The 19,001-nt window shown below is 32.9% G+C and overlaps 3 protein-coding genes across 3 annotated transcripts; 2 read left to right on the top strand and 1 right to left on the bottom strand.

Moving 5' to 3' along the window:
- The first annotated feature begins 4,612 nt into the window (after positions 1-4,612).
- Positions 4,613-5,327, top strand: LOC110631849 (probable calcium-binding protein CML13). Its single transcript, XM_021779845.2, has one exon. The coding sequence runs from the start codon at positions 4,701-4,703 to the stop codon at positions 5,142-5,144; it is 444 nt and encodes a 147-aa protein (XP_021635537.1). The 5' UTR covers positions 4,613-4,700; the 3' UTR covers positions 5,145-5,327.
- Positions 5,328-8,218: 2,891 nt separating this feature from the next.
- Positions 8,219-10,286, top strand: LOC110631821 (40S ribosomal protein S13). The gene is given in 5 exon segments (XM_021779790.2): positions 8,219-8,355; positions 8,447-8,519; positions 8,601-8,739; positions 8,829-9,015; positions 9,936-10,286. Coding segments are annotated over 5 exon segments (459 nt in total). The 5' UTR covers positions 8,219-8,332; the 3' UTR covers positions 9,973-10,286.
- Positions 10,287-10,939: 653 nt separating this feature from the next.
- LOC110631820 (uncharacterized) lies at positions 10,940-17,348 on the bottom strand. Its single transcript, XM_021779789.2, has 8 exons — positions 17,123-17,348; positions 16,340-16,465; positions 15,516-15,614; positions 14,593-14,735; positions 13,724-13,832; positions 12,168-12,275; positions 11,699-11,839; positions 10,940-11,558 (listed from the first exon to the last, which is right to left on the bottom strand). Exons 1-8 carry the CDS (start codon positions 17,192-17,194, stop codon positions 11,136-11,138), a joined length of 1,221 nt encoding a protein of 406 aa, XP_021635481.2. The 5' UTR covers positions 17,195-17,348; the 3' UTR covers positions 10,940-11,135.
- Positions 17,349-19,001: the final 1,653 nt, after the last annotated feature.

The raw sequence follows: 19,001 nt of genomic DNA, 5'->3' as shown, positions 1-19,001 counted from the left end.
AGTTTCATATCCCTTGGGATCATGTATACTTAGCAGTTGTGGCTTCCATATGCCGAATTTTAACTGAATTTATAGTGCAGTTTGCAATGGAAGTAGTAGACTATTTATTTGTTGAATAGTGGGATTTTTTTTTAAATTTATTTGGTTTTAATTGGGATTAAATTCAAGATTTTATAATTTTGAATATGATTATCTCTGAATTAAAGTTAACTAATTTAAATAGTAGAATTTTCGTAATAATTTTATTTATTTATTTATTTATTTTCTTTTGGAAAAAGGAGAAAGACATTCAAAAATCAAAATGAAAGTAGTTGGGATAAAGTTTTGGGCTAGCAAACAGAGTTAGAATTATTATTTGGGCAGAACAGATGGCAGTAATGGGTTGGGTCAATGTACAAGGCCCATAGGAGTACTTGATCTCAGATTCTCAGACACTGGTGCAGTGCGACAGCGTGTGTGTACGACCATCTGTTTTTGTCTAAAAAAAAAACTGTAATTTTTTTTAAAATTATTTTCTAGCATGCAGATTTGTAGGGCTGATTAAAAACGAAGAAAGAATTTATCATTTTTTAATTTATCATTTTTTTCATTTTAATTTAGATGATAACTTTAATTTGAAATTTATCTCTTTAATTATACAATGTTTTGTTATTGAAAATAGCGAGAAATAAGCCTTATTCGGGTTAACTTCTCTATTTTCTGAAAAGTTGGTATGTAATTTACTTTGATGAAGGTATTCTTTATTTTTTGAAAAGTTGAGAAATAATTTACTCTCATAAAGTAAGTTACTTAACGAAATAAATTATTTCATTAATGTCACAATCCAAATTATGGGTCAGATCAACACTAGAATTTGGATCATTATAAAGCCCCAAAGCCTATAGTAAGCTCAATTATTTACCAACCCAAACACCAAGCCCATATTTGGCCCAATTCCAAAAAAATAACCAGACAGAGTCCAGCCGTAATATGGACCATCTAATGAGGAGCTATTAAATCACACAACCTATAATATCAACAAAATATATTTGGGGAGCTTAGCTCAGCCATCAATCATCCACAATGTTGAATAAAATCAATGGGAACTCAACTCCCTCATTCACCATAAGTATCCAAACATACAATTATACATACATAAAGTTCATAAATTTCAATCTCAAATTAATAAATATTATAGTCAAGCTAAATATTATAGTCCTATACATGCGGAGGTCTAGAATTCAAATTTAACATTACAAAATACGAAAATAGTAGCAAGTGAACATGCAAAGAAGGAGGCAAGTTAATACCCAAGAAAAGAAAAACCCTCTTATAACCTAAAAAAATAAGGTGAACATCAGTGAACATTCGACTCAAAAAGTAAATATTGATTTCACATACAATTTCTATAACTATCTAATTTTAATGCATCATTATAAATGAAATGTATCATCTTCATACAAGTTATACAAACCTAGTCAAGTTACATTAAAGATTATTTGAAGCACTCACACACCCGTGTCAAGTTCATACTCACACATACATATATGGGAAGCTGATTCTCTTACCCAGCTCTCTCAGTTTTAACTGTTAGCGAGATCAATTAAAAGCTGGACTTTCTCTTATTATCTAAATGCAGGGGTCAGCAAGATCAACTCAAAGCTGTGCTTATCCTGACTTATCTATAATAAGGATCAGATCCCAACGAGTCAAGCTCAAGCCGTGTTTACCCATCCTATCCATATCCATATATACCACGCACACACCAACACACACAGAGCTCCAGAATATTAAAACACAGCAACCAAAATAGTATCATCAAGTATAAATGCAAAATAAGGCATGCATAATATTTAAAACATATATTATGCATTGTGATTTTTGGGGATAAAAATCAGTCAGTCAAAAATTTGTTTCGTGGTCTTGAGCAATATTACTAAGTTAATACTAAAGAAATTATAATTTTCTAACCTATCACGAATATTTTATGAATTTTTAATTTAATTTAGGCACTAGGTAATTAAGAAAATTTAGGGTTCGAGTTTAGTTACCCCAATTATGGTGCTTGGGACGCATCTGGGGAGTCTGAAAATAGTGGGGTAGCTTATAACTTCAATCTGGTTCTGAAGTATTTCTGGCAGTCTGTCTGTTCATTATGATTGTGATTTTCGGGGATAAAAATCAGTCAGTGAAAATTTTACTTCGTGGTCTTGAGCAATATTACTAAGCTAATATGAAAGAAATTATAATTTTCTAACATATCACAAATATTTTATGAATTTTTAATCTAATTTAGGCACTAGGTAATTAAGAAAATTTAGGGTTTTTGTTTACTTACGCCAATTCTGATGCTTGGGACGCATCCGGGGAGTCTGAAAATAGTGGGGTAGCTTATAACTTCAACCCGGTTCTGAAGTATTTCTGGCAGTCTGTCTGTTCATTGTGATTGTGATTTTCGGGGATAAAAGTCAGTCAGTCAAAATTTTGCTTCGTGGTCTTGAGCAATATTACTAAGCTAATACGAAAGAAATTATAATTTTCTAACATATTACGAATATTTTATGGATTTTTAATCTAATTTAGTCACTAAGTAATTAAGAAAATTTAGGGTTTGGGTTTACTTAAGCCAATTCTGATGCTTGGGACGCATCGGGGAGTCTGAAAATAGTGGGGTAGCTTATAACTTCAACTCAGTTCTGAAGTATTTATGGCAATCTGTCTGTTCAGCCCGAAATTGCAAACCTGAGCAACTTTCGAATTTCCGTGAAACGAAGGTACTTAAGAGAAGCCCACAACACCAGGAATTAGGAAAAAATTTTTACAAAATTAATTAAGCTCGTTTAAAGCTTGAAAAATTACAGTGAAACTAGTGGGACCCACCGAAATTTTGGTATCAAAAAATTTTAAAATTTATATCATCATGAAGCTCTCGTCATGTAGAGCATGCCGGTACTATCGGATTTATCGTTGGGTTTTCGGTTTGAGAGAAATTTAGCTCAAAAATTAAACTAGGCTAAAACTTTTCGAGCAAAAATTGGACAATCTACTAAACTAAAATGGGTGATTTTAGTGTTTATAGAAAGCTCTCAATGAGTAGAAAGTGTTTGGGATAAGATCTGATTCAATTAGTGACCGATTTGATCTGATTTTGCTAGGAAAGATTGAGCTACGCACTGGGTGCGAAGGGATATTTGGAAGCAGCTAGTGAGGGGAAGAGGTGAGGAAGGGGTGTTGGTCGTCGGGGAAGGGAGGGGTGGCAGGAGGAGAGAGAAACGAAGAGGGAAAGGTGGGTCGACGGGGCGCCGAAGGTAGAAGGAAAGAAAAAAGAAACGGCTGGTCCGATTCGGTCCGATTTGATTCAATCGGTTTAATTTAGAATATCCAAAATTAAATTTCTACTCTGTCCTGGGATAAAAAATAAGGTCCAAAGGCTTTTTTGTTATGTATTTAGATAAAATTACAGTTTAAAATGTTGTTATAACCAAAATGAAAAAAAAATAACAAATAATATATTATCTTAACTTTTTAATAATTAAAAATATATTTTTGTACCTATTAAATTTCTTATTATTATATTTAATTTATATTTTAAAATGTATTTAAACTTAAAAATTGTTTAATTAGTGAAATAATAATAACTTGCTTCAATAAAATAAATTAAATTTATGTACAAAATATTCATCAAATTAATACTTAATTGTTTACTTAAAAGCATGAGTGTTTAATAAAATTAATATATATGTATGGGCATGGGTATAATTATAATTATATTAAATTATGAAGGACGTTTTTATACACTAAAAAGTGCAAAACCGTTGTTCCATCAGATGCGGAAACTGATTTTCAAAAAAGCATCACTTCACATGCTTTTCAAAAATCTGAGTTTTTGTAATTTGAAAATTAGTTTGAAAACTTAACCAAACACTCGTGTACTTTTTTATTTAAATTAATTTTTTTTTTGATAAAAATTACTTATTTAAATTTGCACCAACTAAATTTATAAAACGGATAGGCGCTCCTTACCATATTTTAAAATGTTTCATATCCAAGATTTGAATTCTAAATCACTAATTAAGGGACTAAAAACTCTTATAAATTAACTTTTTAAATGCTCAAACACAATATTACTTATTACAATAGAAGAAGATTTTATTGCTAATTATATAATATTATTTTTACATATTTTAAAGTTTTTTAAAAAATATAGAAATTATCATAATTTAAATTCTTAACTTTTATATTAAAAAAATTTAATCATTAAATTATTTATTCAATAAAATTGCACTATATTGTAATAAAATTACATGTCAATTGGCTAACATTATACTTGTAATAATTAAAAAGAAAATAAATATAAATTCTATAAAAAAAAAAATTTGGAGGTGGGGTCCTTTGTCGTATTTACATTCTGTGTCTGACACGCTGACTGATTCCAATCCAATTTCCAACATGGGCAAATGATTGCTTCCCTGGCTCAACTCGACAACATCCTTCCCTAGTCCCTGATTTATTAATCAATCATTACAATTCAATTCAATTAATCCTTCTAAACGTCGTCGCTTATCTCCCCACAATGGAACGATGCCGTTTCTTCCCTGAAAACCTGCCACCCTTTTCGTCGTTTCCTTCAAAATTCACGCACGCCATTTCCAGACACGCAGAAAGATTGGGAGGGCATTTTTCTAGAGAGAGAGGGACACGACCCGAATTCGAATTGGAAAATGGGCAAGGATCTCAGCGAGGAACAGGTATCCTCAATGAAAGAAGCCTTTACGCTCTTCGACACCGACGGTGACGGCAAGATCGCCCCTTCTGAATTGGGGATCCTAATGCGCTCTCTCGGGGACAACCCCACCCAGGCCCAACTCAAGACCATTATCGCCGAGGAAAACCTAAACGCTCCTTTCGATTTTCCCAGATTCCTCGATCTCATGGCTAAGCACATGAAACCCGAGCCCTTCGATCGCCAGCTCAGAGACGCCTTCAAGGTGCTCGACAAGGACTCCACTGGGTTCGTTTCCGTTGTGGATCTGCGCCACATTTTGACTAATATTGGAGAGAAGCTCGAGCCATCCGAGTTCGATGAATGGATCCGGGAAGTAGATGTCGGTTCGGATGGGAAAATCCGCTATGAGGATTTCATTGCTAGGATGGTGGCCAAGTGAAGTAAGATCGGTTAAGAATTTGGGCATTTGTTTTTGTTTTTGCTTTTTAAATTTTCAGAAGTACCGTGGTAAGGTTTGCATTTTGTTTTTGGCTTGGGGGGCTAGTGGTTGTTTGGGTATTGACGTGATGGATGATGATGGTGTTCTTCTAATTATTGAAGTAATGGTAAACTTTTCATTGAAGATTTTGGGGTTTTCTGTATGTGTTTTAATGTTTATAATGTGCAGTTGATGTATTGACGCTTTTACTGAATCTGCTTACTTTCAGGCAATTTAAATTTGTTGCTCTTTTACTCAAAAAAAAAAAAAAATGCTGCTTTTGATTGTATTTGGCTGGCTTGGGCTAAAATTAGTTTGATTGTTTTTCGTTGCGGCGTTTCCTTTTTTCCTTTCATGGCATTTCCTTGTAATGAAATGGGTACCATTTTTGTATAATTGTAAAGAACTTAGAATTTACATGTTGGCCAGATTTTTGTAGACCCTTGTGCATTTGGGATCATGGAATATGACCTACAATGGTCATTGATGTTTCCTTCTTGATATTTTTTTGTCAAAAATTTGGCTGGTGAAAAAGCTGGTGGAGATTATTGCTGAGAAAATGTATTCCTAACTCAACCTTAAAAACTAGTTCAAGCGGGGAGGTTTCTTATATACTTCATTATATTTTGTTGGCCGGTTGGGTTTTCTAAACTTTATTTAATCGCTGATTTTGAGCTCATGCCACGTATGTATGGTTTAACCAGTCCTAGATCGAGTTTTTGGTTTTCTCGAAGTTTTTCATTTTAAAATTGAAGAATGACAGAACTAGTTGATAGTCGCAGGAAAATAGACTATGGGCAAAGCCTAAAGGGTTTTAGTTAGGTTGTAAATATTTAGAATCATATCTTGATAACTCAATTCAGCAATGGCCGAGTGGATAAATGTTTCTACTTTGTTGCAGTGAACTTTGAGATATCAAACTAGCTTTGAACCTGGCAAGCTTAAATTTAAAAGTTTGTTCAATAAGTAATTCCTATCTGGAAGGCTGGTCTCTGCTGAGATTTGTATGCTCTGTATTGGGACAGTTTTGGGTTTTAGGAGCCTAGACTTTAGCTGATTTCTTTAGTTTATGGTGACTCTTATCTTCACTTTTGACTAAATTTGATTTGACATGATCTTTTCTTCCCATTGATAGTAGAACTATGCCCAGGTTTGCCACTTCTCACAGTTAATGTCAGTTTGAAAGATTGTGTTTGATAACTGCAAATGGTTTTTTCTTTGTGAAATAGAGTTCTGGTTTGACAGAAAGTGCACGGCTTGATTGTGTATAATGACTATATTCATTTAAGATTAGCTTATCTGCTGACGCAAGGGTTGAATTTAGTGACATTATCGTCAATTTCTTTCTTTGTAAATTGGTTTCATATGGGAATCATAAGACTGAACTCGTCAATTTGTTGGTCAAGTTAAAACAATGTTGTCATGTGGTTACTATTGGGGGGTTTTTGGCAAGGCAAGTTGGTTTTCATTGAAGTCTTTTCATTTCATGATTATAATTGATCCAAAAATTGAAGGAACTCTGGTTAAGATGCCTTTACAAGATGCCTTTACATATATGCTGACGCAATTGTTGAATTTCAGTATGAGTCTCTTAATTTGTACAGCATCACATGTTGTTGCTTGTAATCAAGGAAAAGTTACATTGGCTTGTATTTTGATCTTTTCCATTAAATAACTGTGTTATCTAAATGGGATGTCCCGGGCATGTCCTCCTATAATTTGTCAATCTCACTGTTGTGGACATTTGTATTTCTGAGTTTGGTTAGTTGAGTATCTAATGAAAGAAGAAAGCTTGAAACAGGGTTGGAGATAATGTCTTCATTTTTAATATCCAGGTGAATTGGAAGTTTAAATATGTCTTAAATGCCGTGCAGATACATTTATGGTTCCATTTCTAGTCTGTGATACAGAACCGCAGAAGATTTTAGTAACATTTGATTATGGACTGCAGGATTTAGTGTTATATATTATATTACTAATTTTAAGTTTTGCTTTTGCTCGTGGAGGAATTGAAGATGTATTTGGTTTAATGGATATGGTAAGACACTGGACAAGCATGTTGGCTCTTATAAACGAGAGTAACAGAAAATTTCTGTCCATGAATGATGGAACAATCTATCCTTCTTATGCTGCTCTGGGAAGTATAATTAAGCTCCAATCTGCCTTTCCAAGTTCAAGATTGAAACATTACACAACTTTAAAACTTAAAAGAACTCCAAAAGTGGTTGAGCCCAGGCAGCAAGGGATTGGGATTGACCATTTTTATTCAGTTCAATTAGCATATGTAATGAGTGTGAAGGGAAGCAAACCCTAGCATCTTGCCCATTCCAAAATGGAAATGAGACCCAGAGCAGAACTCCTGGGGAATTTACAATTTGGTTGTATTATACTTTAAATCCATAAGTTTTAGAAAATTATTTAATCTTTGAGTTTGCATTATATTATATTTTAATTTTTAAATTTTTAAAAATTAATTATTTAATTCTTTTAATTTAATATATAAAATAATTTAATTTTTATAATTTTAATATTTACAATAATTTTATTCATTGATGGAAGAAGGACTGTTACAAAATTTAAAGATTAAATAATTAATTTCTAAAAATTTAATGACTAAATTATATATAACGTAAAATATAAGAATTAAATAATTAATTTTTTAAAATTTAAAAATTAAAATATAATATAAAATAAAATTTAGAGATCAAATTATAAATTACTTTTTTATAAATATGAAGAGTAGCAATAACTTGAAATTATTTTAAAAAATAATAAATTATATATATTATACCATAATAAAGTACTTGAAGCTTAATTTAAAATACAAAATTTTTTTAATATATCAACTATTAAAAGTTAATAAAGATTTTATGTTACTGAAATTAGAGATTAAAATTTTATATTAAAAATTAAAGTTTAGTTACGTTGCTACATACCCAAGTTAAATAGTTAATTTTTTTTTAAAAAAAAAGGGCAGAGTGAAATTGACCTCTATTTGGCAAGGGCCAGAGCGTTGTCGTTTCGCATTTTCATCCCTTCCCATCACTCTTCATTTGCAAGCCAACCAGCTATTAGGGCTTCTTTTTCTCCACTCGTTCTCAGCTGAGCAACAGGTAAACTCGCCATTAGCTACCTCTTAGCCATCAACCATGGGTAGCATGCACAGTCGTGGGTCAGTCGTCTCGTCTCCTCTCTATCTATCTGTCAATTTGATATCTCTTCCTATTGACTAACAATTTTGCCTATCTTTTTGTTTTTGACAGTAAGGGTATCTCTGCTTCTGCCCTTCCTTACAAGCGCACTCCTCCCAGCTGGCTCAAAACCTCCCCTCAAGACGTAAAGCTTATTCAGTTTATTCATTTTCCTTTCCTTTCTCAGCAACCAAACAAATGATCTAATACTTACGCTACAATTCAGGTTGAGGACAACATCTGCAAGTTCGCAAAGAAGGGCTTGACTCCTTCACAGATTGGCGTCATCCTTCGTGACTCTCACGGTATTGCACAGGTCAAGAGCGTAACTGGCAGCAAGATCCTTCGCATACTTAAAGCTCACGGTATTGTAACTACGTTATACTATGTGTAGTGCGTGTTTTTCTGTCTGGTTATTTTCTTGCTGACACTGGATTTGTGTTGTATTTGGTAGGGCTGGTTCCAGAGATTCCAGAGGATGTGTACCATTTGATCAAGAAGGCGGTTGCGATTCACTAGCATTTGGAGAGGAACAGGAAGGATAAGGATTCCAAGTTCAGGTTGATTCTCGTGGAAAGCAGGATTCATAGGCTTGCTCGCTACTACAAGAAGACTAAGAAGCTCCCCTCTGTTAGGAAATAGTACGTTTCATAAACTCTTTTCTCAATTCCCTAAACATTCCTAATAAATTCTGTTCTGATTATGACTATCTGTTTGAAGATGATATGCCGTTGATTTGTAGCTTGTCATATTAGTATATGGAAATTTGCTAAGTAAATGATAGCACATTGTGATAGATAGATTAGTCGACGATTTATCTTATTTCCTGACAGTATTGGCTCAAACCTGCTTGTAAATTGATTTCATATTGTGCCAACAAGAAGCTGCAAACAGTTTGCTCGTTGTTGTTGGTAACATTTCATGGGCAATATCTTACATGTATGATTTAGTTTTAGGGGCTTATTTATTTCAGGAGTCTTTGGAATGAATGATATTGCAGAAAGTTATAAGGGATGCCTATTGAGGAATATTGAGGAAAAGTTGAGATAAGGGAGATTGACATGGTTTGTACATGTGCATTGCAGATGAATAAACTCTCTAATATGGAAGGTTAAGGTTAAAGACTATGCTATTGTTGGAGATAAGCAACTGAGGATGAAATGGGAAAGCAGTGATATAAGATTTTTGCCACTCCAGCGTTTCTTTATATGAAGCCATAAACTGAGGGAAACGTAGAAAATGGATCTGCATGGTTGATCCTAACTAGTTTGCGTTTAGACTTAGTTGAATTGAATTGAGTAGGGGTCTTACAATATTGGACTTAAACTGGCATGCTTGATGTCTTCAACTTCATTGTGATTGATTTTATTATTTCTGTAGTTTCTATATTTCTTAGCTTCTCCTCTTCTTCATTTTGTCTTCTTTGCATTTTTCCCGTCCCTTGTGGTTGCAAATACATTTGTGCATGTTTGTGCATATGACTTGTTAGTGGTTAGTGATTTTCATGTTTTTCCACCATTATAATTTGTGATGATTTCCTCTCTCGTATCAATTTATGCAGCGAGTCAACAACTACAGCAAGCACTCTGGTGGCTTAGTGAAAGACGTGGCTGCTATCTGCATGTTAGATGGGCAAGGTTCTCTGTAGCTATTGGATATTTACAGCGAAATTGGAGTCGATTAACAAAATTTTAGGGTAGGCAGAGAATAATATTTTATTTTAGTTATTAAAGAAACAATTCTTTATTATATTGTTATCTTTGTTTTTCAACTGCTGGCAGGTTGGTTGCTTCATCTTTGGAGCTATAAAATATTGATTAGGGTAAATTACAAAATGTGATTTGACATTTGGCAAAATTTATATTTGAATATTTGCTTCAAAAAATAGTTAAATAGTCGCAAATTTTGATAATTCTGTGTTAAAATACGATACATTTTAGCCCTTAATACTGTAGATTATGTATTTTTCTTTCGTAATTCATTTACTATATATAAGCCGATAATTAAGTTGCATCTAGGAAGGATTGTATTCTGGTCTGTTTGGAACCCCATATGCTCTGTTTGCTTCATTCTTTCTGCGCATTACCAAGTGGCCCTGAAGAACAGGACATTGCCAATCAGGATATCAAATTTTTTACTCTGTTCTTGACTCGAGTGACCTTCAGAACCACGGATCTCAAAATAGCAGTCCTCTCAAGGCAATGTTTCATCATCTTAAATCACAGTTCTGACCTGAAACCTTTCCCAATATTTTTTCCCTAATAATTTTTTTCGTGAGGAAATTTTTTAAAGGCATGGTAGAGTCGCAGTTCTTGGACTGTTTATAATAAAGATCTGTGCTCCTCTCTTTCTTTAAAAAGCATGCTCCAGGCGCGTTACGCCAGAGAGTTCATAATAATGTTAGGCTTTCCATGACATGCAAGGTTAATCTTTACTCCCTACTCTGTATGCTGGAACATGGCTTGCATGTCAAATAAGTAAATCATAGAGACACAGGAGATTTCTGCAGAGTTGATTCAAGATCTGCTTCGGGGTTGTGACCAAAACGCAGTGGGAGAAACAAAATTCTTTCAATGCACAAAATTCACTTGATCATTTTAAATTATCACAATCTTGAATGCCAAATGTACAAAATGTACAACAATGTCAAACAGAAGAACTGATTCTCAGCCAAAACATTAGCAACCTCCAGGAGAGTCAATTTGCAACAAATGCTTGTGGAAACTTAGCAGAGAAAAGAGAACAGTCATAATCTGAGCATCTATTTTACACCAGTTGCCCAAGTTTTTGACAACAATTTGGTTGTAATGTACAGCGATTGCACATAAGAGGCAAGCAAAAATGGAAGAATACTCTCACAAGTCGACTGCAGAAGGATATCAGTGGTTGTGATGTGTTGTTTCCTCAGTGATTCACGAAGATGTGAAATATCTTCCTGAGCAATGAGACAACCTTTTGCATTACTAAAGAGCCGCTTTTCTTCAGCGTGTGATTCTGAAATTTCTGATGCAGGAGCCAACTGATTTTCTCCAGATCGACTTTCGGAGCTTCCCCCATCTTTGGGTTGATCATCTGGATCCTCTTTCTTTTTCTCCTTTTCACTATGACTCCCTCCAGTGCCGTCTTTAGGGATACCGCGGACCAAATCTGGTCGAGCTTCAACCCCAACTCGTCGCAGGTGTAGCTGCATTAGGCAGATACACAATCAGTATTAAAGCATAGTTGCTAGGCAGAGAACGAAATTCTCTCTCTCTCACTCTCTTGCATATATATATATATATATATATATATATATATATATGCACACATTGATATTGCATAAACCTGAAGATGCAAGTTGACTTCATCCGGGCGAGAAAGAAATGGGAAATCGCCTCCTGTCTTCAAGTAAGCTCTCCTTGCTTCAGGATATCTTTCACTCAATTGGTCTTTGAGCTGTTGAGGAATTGCACAATAGTCGTTTGTCTTCAAGGAGGAAGCAGTAAACATGCCAAAAGACCGATATAGTTATCAGCAAAAATTTTTCATTTCCCTCTTGCAGCATCAAGCAGTAATCAAACTCAGAGAGTCCAAATTTAAATAAAGCTTTAGTTAGAATTGTAGTTTTGTAAAGAAAAGTCAATTGCAGATCTAACTTTTTTGAAGTGACAAAAAAAAAAAACCCTTATTTTTCCCAATAGGTCTGGGCTGATATCAGCCCTCCACAAACCTTGTTCTTTAGACTCTAATAATGCATAGTTGGTGGAAAGATATCTCAATACACATATATAGAAACAAACTTCAAATAACTTACATCCATTATAGTGATATATGAATCTGAAAGTAGAAGAGATCCAACCGAAGCAGCATCAACGTTCAAGGTCAATCTGGAAGCCAAGTCTTCTCTTGAAAGTGTTTCAACCTGAATTAGTAATCACACATCTCACAGTTGAAGGATTGACCAAGGTTTTAACCCTATTCTCATGCAGCATATGTTTAAATTCGCAACAAAGATCTGAGGCTCCATTTGTTTTATGGAAAGTATTTTCTGTATTTTTTGCCATTTGGCATGCCCAAAGAAAGTCCATGGAAAATAATTTCCAGTTAATGGGAAAGCCTTAGCTAATTTAGGGAGAACAACTCTCTGTCCCAAGGCAATTTCCCAGGTCTGATGACTTCAGTACAAAAACAACTTGGAGATTTCAAGGCCAAAAATCAATTCTATTATTTGTATATGTTGATTATGAGTTTCAATAAGTGTGTTGTGTTCTTCACTGGTTTAAATTGCAGGGAAAAGGCCTATGAATGGTATATCTTTAATTCATAACCTATAAACGAGCATGACAAAGTAGTGAATTGCCATTGTTTGTATTCTCAACAATAATTCACAGACCACAAAAGCTTTAAGTTATTTGTCTATATCATTCACCATAATTCCACTAAGATTAGGTACTTTCATTTCTTTGCATTGCATTCAATGAGCTTTGTCCTTGTTTCCGAAAAAGTCCGGCATTTTCCTTATATGTTTTCCCTTCATTTTTATATTAACAAGCAAGAAATTTGCCACAGCAGAAAATAATTCTCTGCTCCAAAAATTGGAACCACCTAATTTTTTAATGCTAAAATCATAGCAGAAAATAAACCATTTTCTCTGAAACAGTATCCATAGATGAGTTATTTTCCATGAATAAATGGAGCATGAGTGTAAGTAGTAAAGTATCAACCTATGAACAAGAAAAGGGTACATTATTCTTACTACTAGCTTTCAGGAATTTTTAAAAATACTAGAAAAGAAAAATAAATGAACATACAAGAGCAATTCAAAGAATAATAACATCATTCAGCAAGAAATCCGCATCCAAAAAGAAGAATAAGCAAGCTGCACCACATCTCAATATGTTTTTGAACAAGAGACTTCTTTTCAAATAACTGAACTGAAATGCAATGGTTTTTTATTTTTATTTTTTTTTTAAATCAATACCCAATCTTCAAGTTGAAAACCTTACACAATTTTATTCTTTTTGGGCTTTCATAAAATTTGAAGCATCTTTTTTTTTTAATCTCACTAAAAGGGTGTTAACATTTTTAGCAAATAACAAGAATCAGTAATTCCAATTTCCAAAACCTACACATCTGCAGCACAACAATCTGAGCAGTGATTTTTGAGGACAGAGCAAAATGAAAAAGAATAGATTAAACAATTTTAGAAGCATATGTCTTACAACATGGAATCAGCTTGTTGCTAATAAGATTAGAACAATATTAAATGCATCAAAAGAGATTTGATTAAAGACAGCATAAAGATTATGCTAATGGACAAGTGCAATGGACTTTTCAGCAAAGTCCAATGAATTAGGTTGAAGACCCTACCTGAGAAACAACAAAGTCCACAGAATCTGCAATAAATGGTTCATGGGGACCATCACGTATTCCAGTTAAGACATACCTTTTCAGCAAAAATGCAGGGGTCCAGCTGACACTGCATGAAAAATATCCAAGCCAATTTTATTGAGAAAATTTGTGAATTTGAACATGGTTACACAGAACATATCAGGCAAAAATTATGACAAAAACATAACTGAGATTAGAACCAGGAAGTAATAGTTGATACCAAATGATATTATAAACCAATTACCAGATAATTTTACAATTTTAGGCTGCCTTATGCACTTTGGTAAACACAAAAACTCATCAACCCGCCCCCTCTTTCCCAGTCCCTTTTGCCAGCATATTGTGGTCAGTTGCTATATAGATGCAACTCAGTAAAAAAAGCTGGATTTCTATGACTTCATAAATTAGCAGGCAGATGTATTCATGCACTTCGCTTAACACTTTCGTTCTCAACTCAACTCAACTACAACTGTTAAGCCCAAACTATTACACAAAATAATGATACACACTTTTGAATCTAACTTCAGCACATAAATATATAAGTTAATCAATAAATATATTATGACACATTTTATACTAATAACATCATAGCCTCTTCATATTTTATAGTCATTTCCCTTGTTTATTAACCATGCCATACCATATCCTTCTAGCATGTGGTGCCTTTAGAAAAAAATTTGATGAGATCCTTTCAACTGTGTACAATGAACACAACATTTCATGCATATGATTTCTCATCATGTGAAGCAATGGATATTGCATTCTGATACAGAAAATGCCAATTATATAACAAATGAAACACACATTTAATACACAAATAAAGATGGGCATCATAAATGACCACATACACAGGAGCCCATGGCATTGCAGCTGCAAAACTGCGTGTGTCCAAGAATGTATTTGATAGTATCAATGATCTCACTCGTCTTGGACGATGCTGTGCAAAAAGTTGTGCTAAGAAACCACCAAGAGATGTGCCATAAAGATGTATCTGTTAATACACATTAATCAGTCCAATCAAACTATATTTCAGTTCAGTGACTAAAACTAGCAAATAAGGATAAAATAGCCTATGATATATACAAACATATAATCTAGTAAATTCTTCACAATACAATTTCTTCTCATTCTCTCAGCAGCTTAACTGCATAGTCTGGCTGAAAGACTACTAATACAATGAACCAATGATCCAGCTAGAAAATACAGTAGGCATCATGTGGAGAACTAAAGGCAAAGCACCAATAGGTCATCCTTCATGAGAAATACATAAGGACCTTAAAATAATTCTACCTTATAACTTCTTGACTTAGAATCATAGAAATAGCTAGACTAATGCGACCATAAAGAGTTCTACAGCAAATTTCTCTCACAAGTTAATAATGAGAATATACTAGATATCTGGCGCTTGACTGTTTATATATCACTGAATCAACTTGAGAACAAGTTCTGAACTCAGTAGCTCTAGCAACAAGGTACCACCTAGTCTAAGTGGCCACTCTATAGATAAAAAGTTAAAAGAGAAAAAAAATGCTGGCTTCTGAGGGCTTGGTTTTTTAAATATTTAAAATACCATGAAGTAACTCAATGATATAAAAGGACAGGTTCGAATCAGTAGTAGGAATTCGGAATTTTTTTTTTTTAAAAAAAAAAGGGCACATCAAGAAAAACAAGCATTACACATACTACAAAACTACTGCACACAAAATTCAAGGGGTGAGTCAAAATAATGCACCGAGAAATGTTTTTGATATATGATAATGAAATTTCTTACATGATGAACATCAATGACATCCAAGAATTTTTCAAATGCTTGAACCCACTCATGATGATTCCATACACGAGGAATATCAACGGAAATCACCCGATAACCCTGAAAAATTGCAAAAGAAAAGTTATGTTCAACAGATTTAACAGGATCACATTGACAGCAATTACAAGTAGTGAAATCATGAAACCTAAAAACAATGGACAGTTATGGACAATGATCAATGTTTTGAAAACCACATCAGAATGGCCAAGTGGATTGGGCACCAGACTAGTGATCAGTTGGTCCAAATTAGTTTTGGTTTCATAATCTATCATTTTTTTTTTCTTATTTTTACCTTTAAAACCTTATATACATAACCAGCTTTTGACTGAGTTAAGCTGGTTGAACCAGTTAGCTATCAGTTTCACTAAGAGGTTGAGGTTCAAAATATTGGTTATGGTAACAGGAAATATTGAAGTAAACAACAAACGCTAGCAGCTTCAGAATGACTTTCCATATACACCAATACTACAATTGTTAGCCAGAACAAATCCTTCCAAATGGAAAAGATTTAACAATTTTAGTTGGTTCATTTATATTTCATTTTAGAAACAGAAATCCTATAACAAAATATGATTCTCATCCAAAATAGCATTACCAAGTGAGGTACCTGCCGTCAGAGCAAGAACTACAGAAGAAAGATATAATCATATGGATATCCACAGTGCAATATGACCATGAGAAATTGAATCTCCAACAATTTTTACACAAAAGAAAGTAAGAGAAGAAAGGAATCATCAAGCTTGTCCATCTATTTTTATAGCTGACTACAACACCCAACAAATTACCTTCATGGACAATGACATAATTTGTTTATAGTAAACATCAGCTGTCCCTGCTATTCCAGGAAGGCAAATCAATGGCGGAACCACTTTAGGACCAAAATCATAGTAACGCCACTGCTTCGTGCCAATCTATAAGGAAAATAAAACAGGAAAAGAAAAGGTCAAAATACAAATTGAGATGCAGTACATAAAAATCATATCAAGAAAACAAACGCACCTTCACTTGCAACCAAACAATTGATATAGAACAAAGAGTCCAAGGTTACAAACGAAGGCAGCAGTATAGTAAAATGAAGCCACGGATTGAAATTCACTATTAATACTCGACAGATGCAAAACTTAACCGAGAAAAATAGAAAAAAAAAAAAAAATCAAATTCAAGTTCATAAGAATACAGGGTAAAACACTCAACCAATTACAGCTTAAGCATCTCGATTCAAATATTTCATCTTTCAGACTGAAAATTGAAACCCAATCTATCGGACGGGATACATTCATCAATGGCTTAATACGAAACCTTATAACTAAAAGAAAAGCAAAACCAGTAACCAGAGTAAATAAACAAGTAAAAACCATGATCAAGCTAGAATTAAACACACCCAGATCAATAAATGTCGAAACTGATGAAAACCCAATGCAGAAAATTGACTAAGGAAAAGGAAACTATAACTAAAACCCTGTAACAAAATAAAGGTAAGACAAAAACCCATGTTGAAATTAAAGCCACAAAAGCAAAATCCAAAAAAAAAAAAAAAAAAAGGAGAAAGTGGATTGAAAAACACTAACAGGGATCTTGTGGAGAGGAACTTGAGACTTGAAGTAAACATAATCACCGGGCGCCGAGAAGACGCCTTTCATTGCTAATAATCTCGGCTTCTAACATAAAATCTCATATGAGGGGGAAGAAAGGATATCAGATTTGATAGAAGAACTGAATCACTGTTATTATTAATCCTTTTTTTTTTTTGGGTATCAATTTGGGTCGCTATTATTTTGACAATTTGGGTTTGATCGTGCAAGTATTGGCTGTTTTAATTTCCAATTCTATTTATGAATTAATTAATTTTCCCATAGAACCACGTGGCTAGTCTTAACGGTCAGTTGATGGAGAAAATTTTATGATTTCAAGCTAATCACATTCTGTATTTATTTATCGGAGAATATTTTCAATTTTTTTAATTTAATTTAAAATTTTTAATTGAAACTCAAAGAAAATTAATTAATTTTCTTGATTTTTAGATTTAAATTAAAAAAATTAAAAAATCTAATTTAAAATTAAAAAATCAAATTTTTCATTTTTTATTTAAATGAGAAAATTTAAAAAATATATTATAAAATTTTTATATAAATAAGGATATGTAATTTTAATTTTATAATATTTACGTTTATTATGATAATTTTGTACTAATTTATCTTATATAAAATCATTTATAGCATCTCCATTTAACAATAACGCTGTCAACTGCTCGTCAACGTTTGTGCAGCATTATTTGGTGCACTACAGCTTACAAGATTTGAAATATAACTTATTTTCTCAACATTTAAAAAAAAATTATTTTTTAATAAATATTTAATATCTAATAAATTATTTCAGTCAATAAAAATAAAAGCTTCTATTCTTATTAATTAAAATTTATCTCCATTGAGTAGCATTTTGAAATTATTTATTATAAATATATTAGGATAATATATTTTTAAAATGGTTTAAAAATAAAAAATATATATATTATATAAATTTTAAATTTTTTAAACAATATTAATATTCAAATTCCTAATTTTTAATTATAGAATAAACCTTTAATCTTAAATTACTAATTTTATAAGCTAAAGAAATTTTGTCTTAACTAAATATAAAAAAAAAAGTCTAACGAATATGTCATATTTTATATTTTATAAGTGGTTTATTAATAATTAATTATTTTGTCACTTTCAAATTATTAACTCACAGAAATTTGAGAAATTAAGACACTTGTTAAATTGAACCAGAATCATTCAGTATGATTTTGGACGAATCAGAATTTAAATCAGATTAAATCAAACCATATTAAACCAGAATCTTAGTTTAAAAGTCAATTCACAGTTCACCAAGTTGAATCAGGTTCATCCTTTTGGACCGTGGACCAGCATTTTTAAACCGATTCGAGCCAAAACCGGCCCAATGGTGGAGTCTAGCTGAAACACTTGAAGGGCGTAAGTCATTATGGTGAGGTTTTTAAAGGAAAAAGCTGTCAAATTTGAAGGATATGTGGATTAAAAAAAAGGGCTGGGTGCGTTTGAAGGTGGCGATTGTCTACTTTAAAGTTAGATTAGTTTAAATTAAAATTACTTAAATTTATTGATTGAACTGAATTTAGACTAGACAGAATTGGTTGGTCCTGTTTAATATCGGATCAAAAATGAAATTTAGAAAAATAAATTAAAAATATCATTAAATTTTTACATGATTTTTAACTTATGGAGGTTGGTTTTTCGGCTTGTGTAAAAGATTTGTGCTGCTTATGCAATAATTTGTTTTCTATTTTTCTTTTATTGTCGACCTGTTTTTATGGGTAGTAATGGTGCTATGATCTCTGGTTTTATTGATCATGCATGTCATCTCTGTAGTTCTTTATTTTCAGTCAATGATTCATGATTACATGATAAGATCTAGCATATGATCAAATCA

This window comes from Hevea brasiliensis, chromosome 16 (assembly GCF_030052815.1).
Source record: "Hevea brasiliensis isolate MT/VB/25A 57/8 chromosome 16, ASM3005281v1, whole genome shotgun sequence".
NCBI classification, from domain to species: domain Eukaryota; kingdom Viridiplantae; phylum Streptophyta; class Magnoliopsida; order Malpighiales; family Euphorbiaceae; genus Hevea; species Hevea brasiliensis.
The sequence above is the reverse complement of the archived record's forward strand: the minus strand, read 5'-3'. Positions and strand labels throughout refer to the sequence as shown.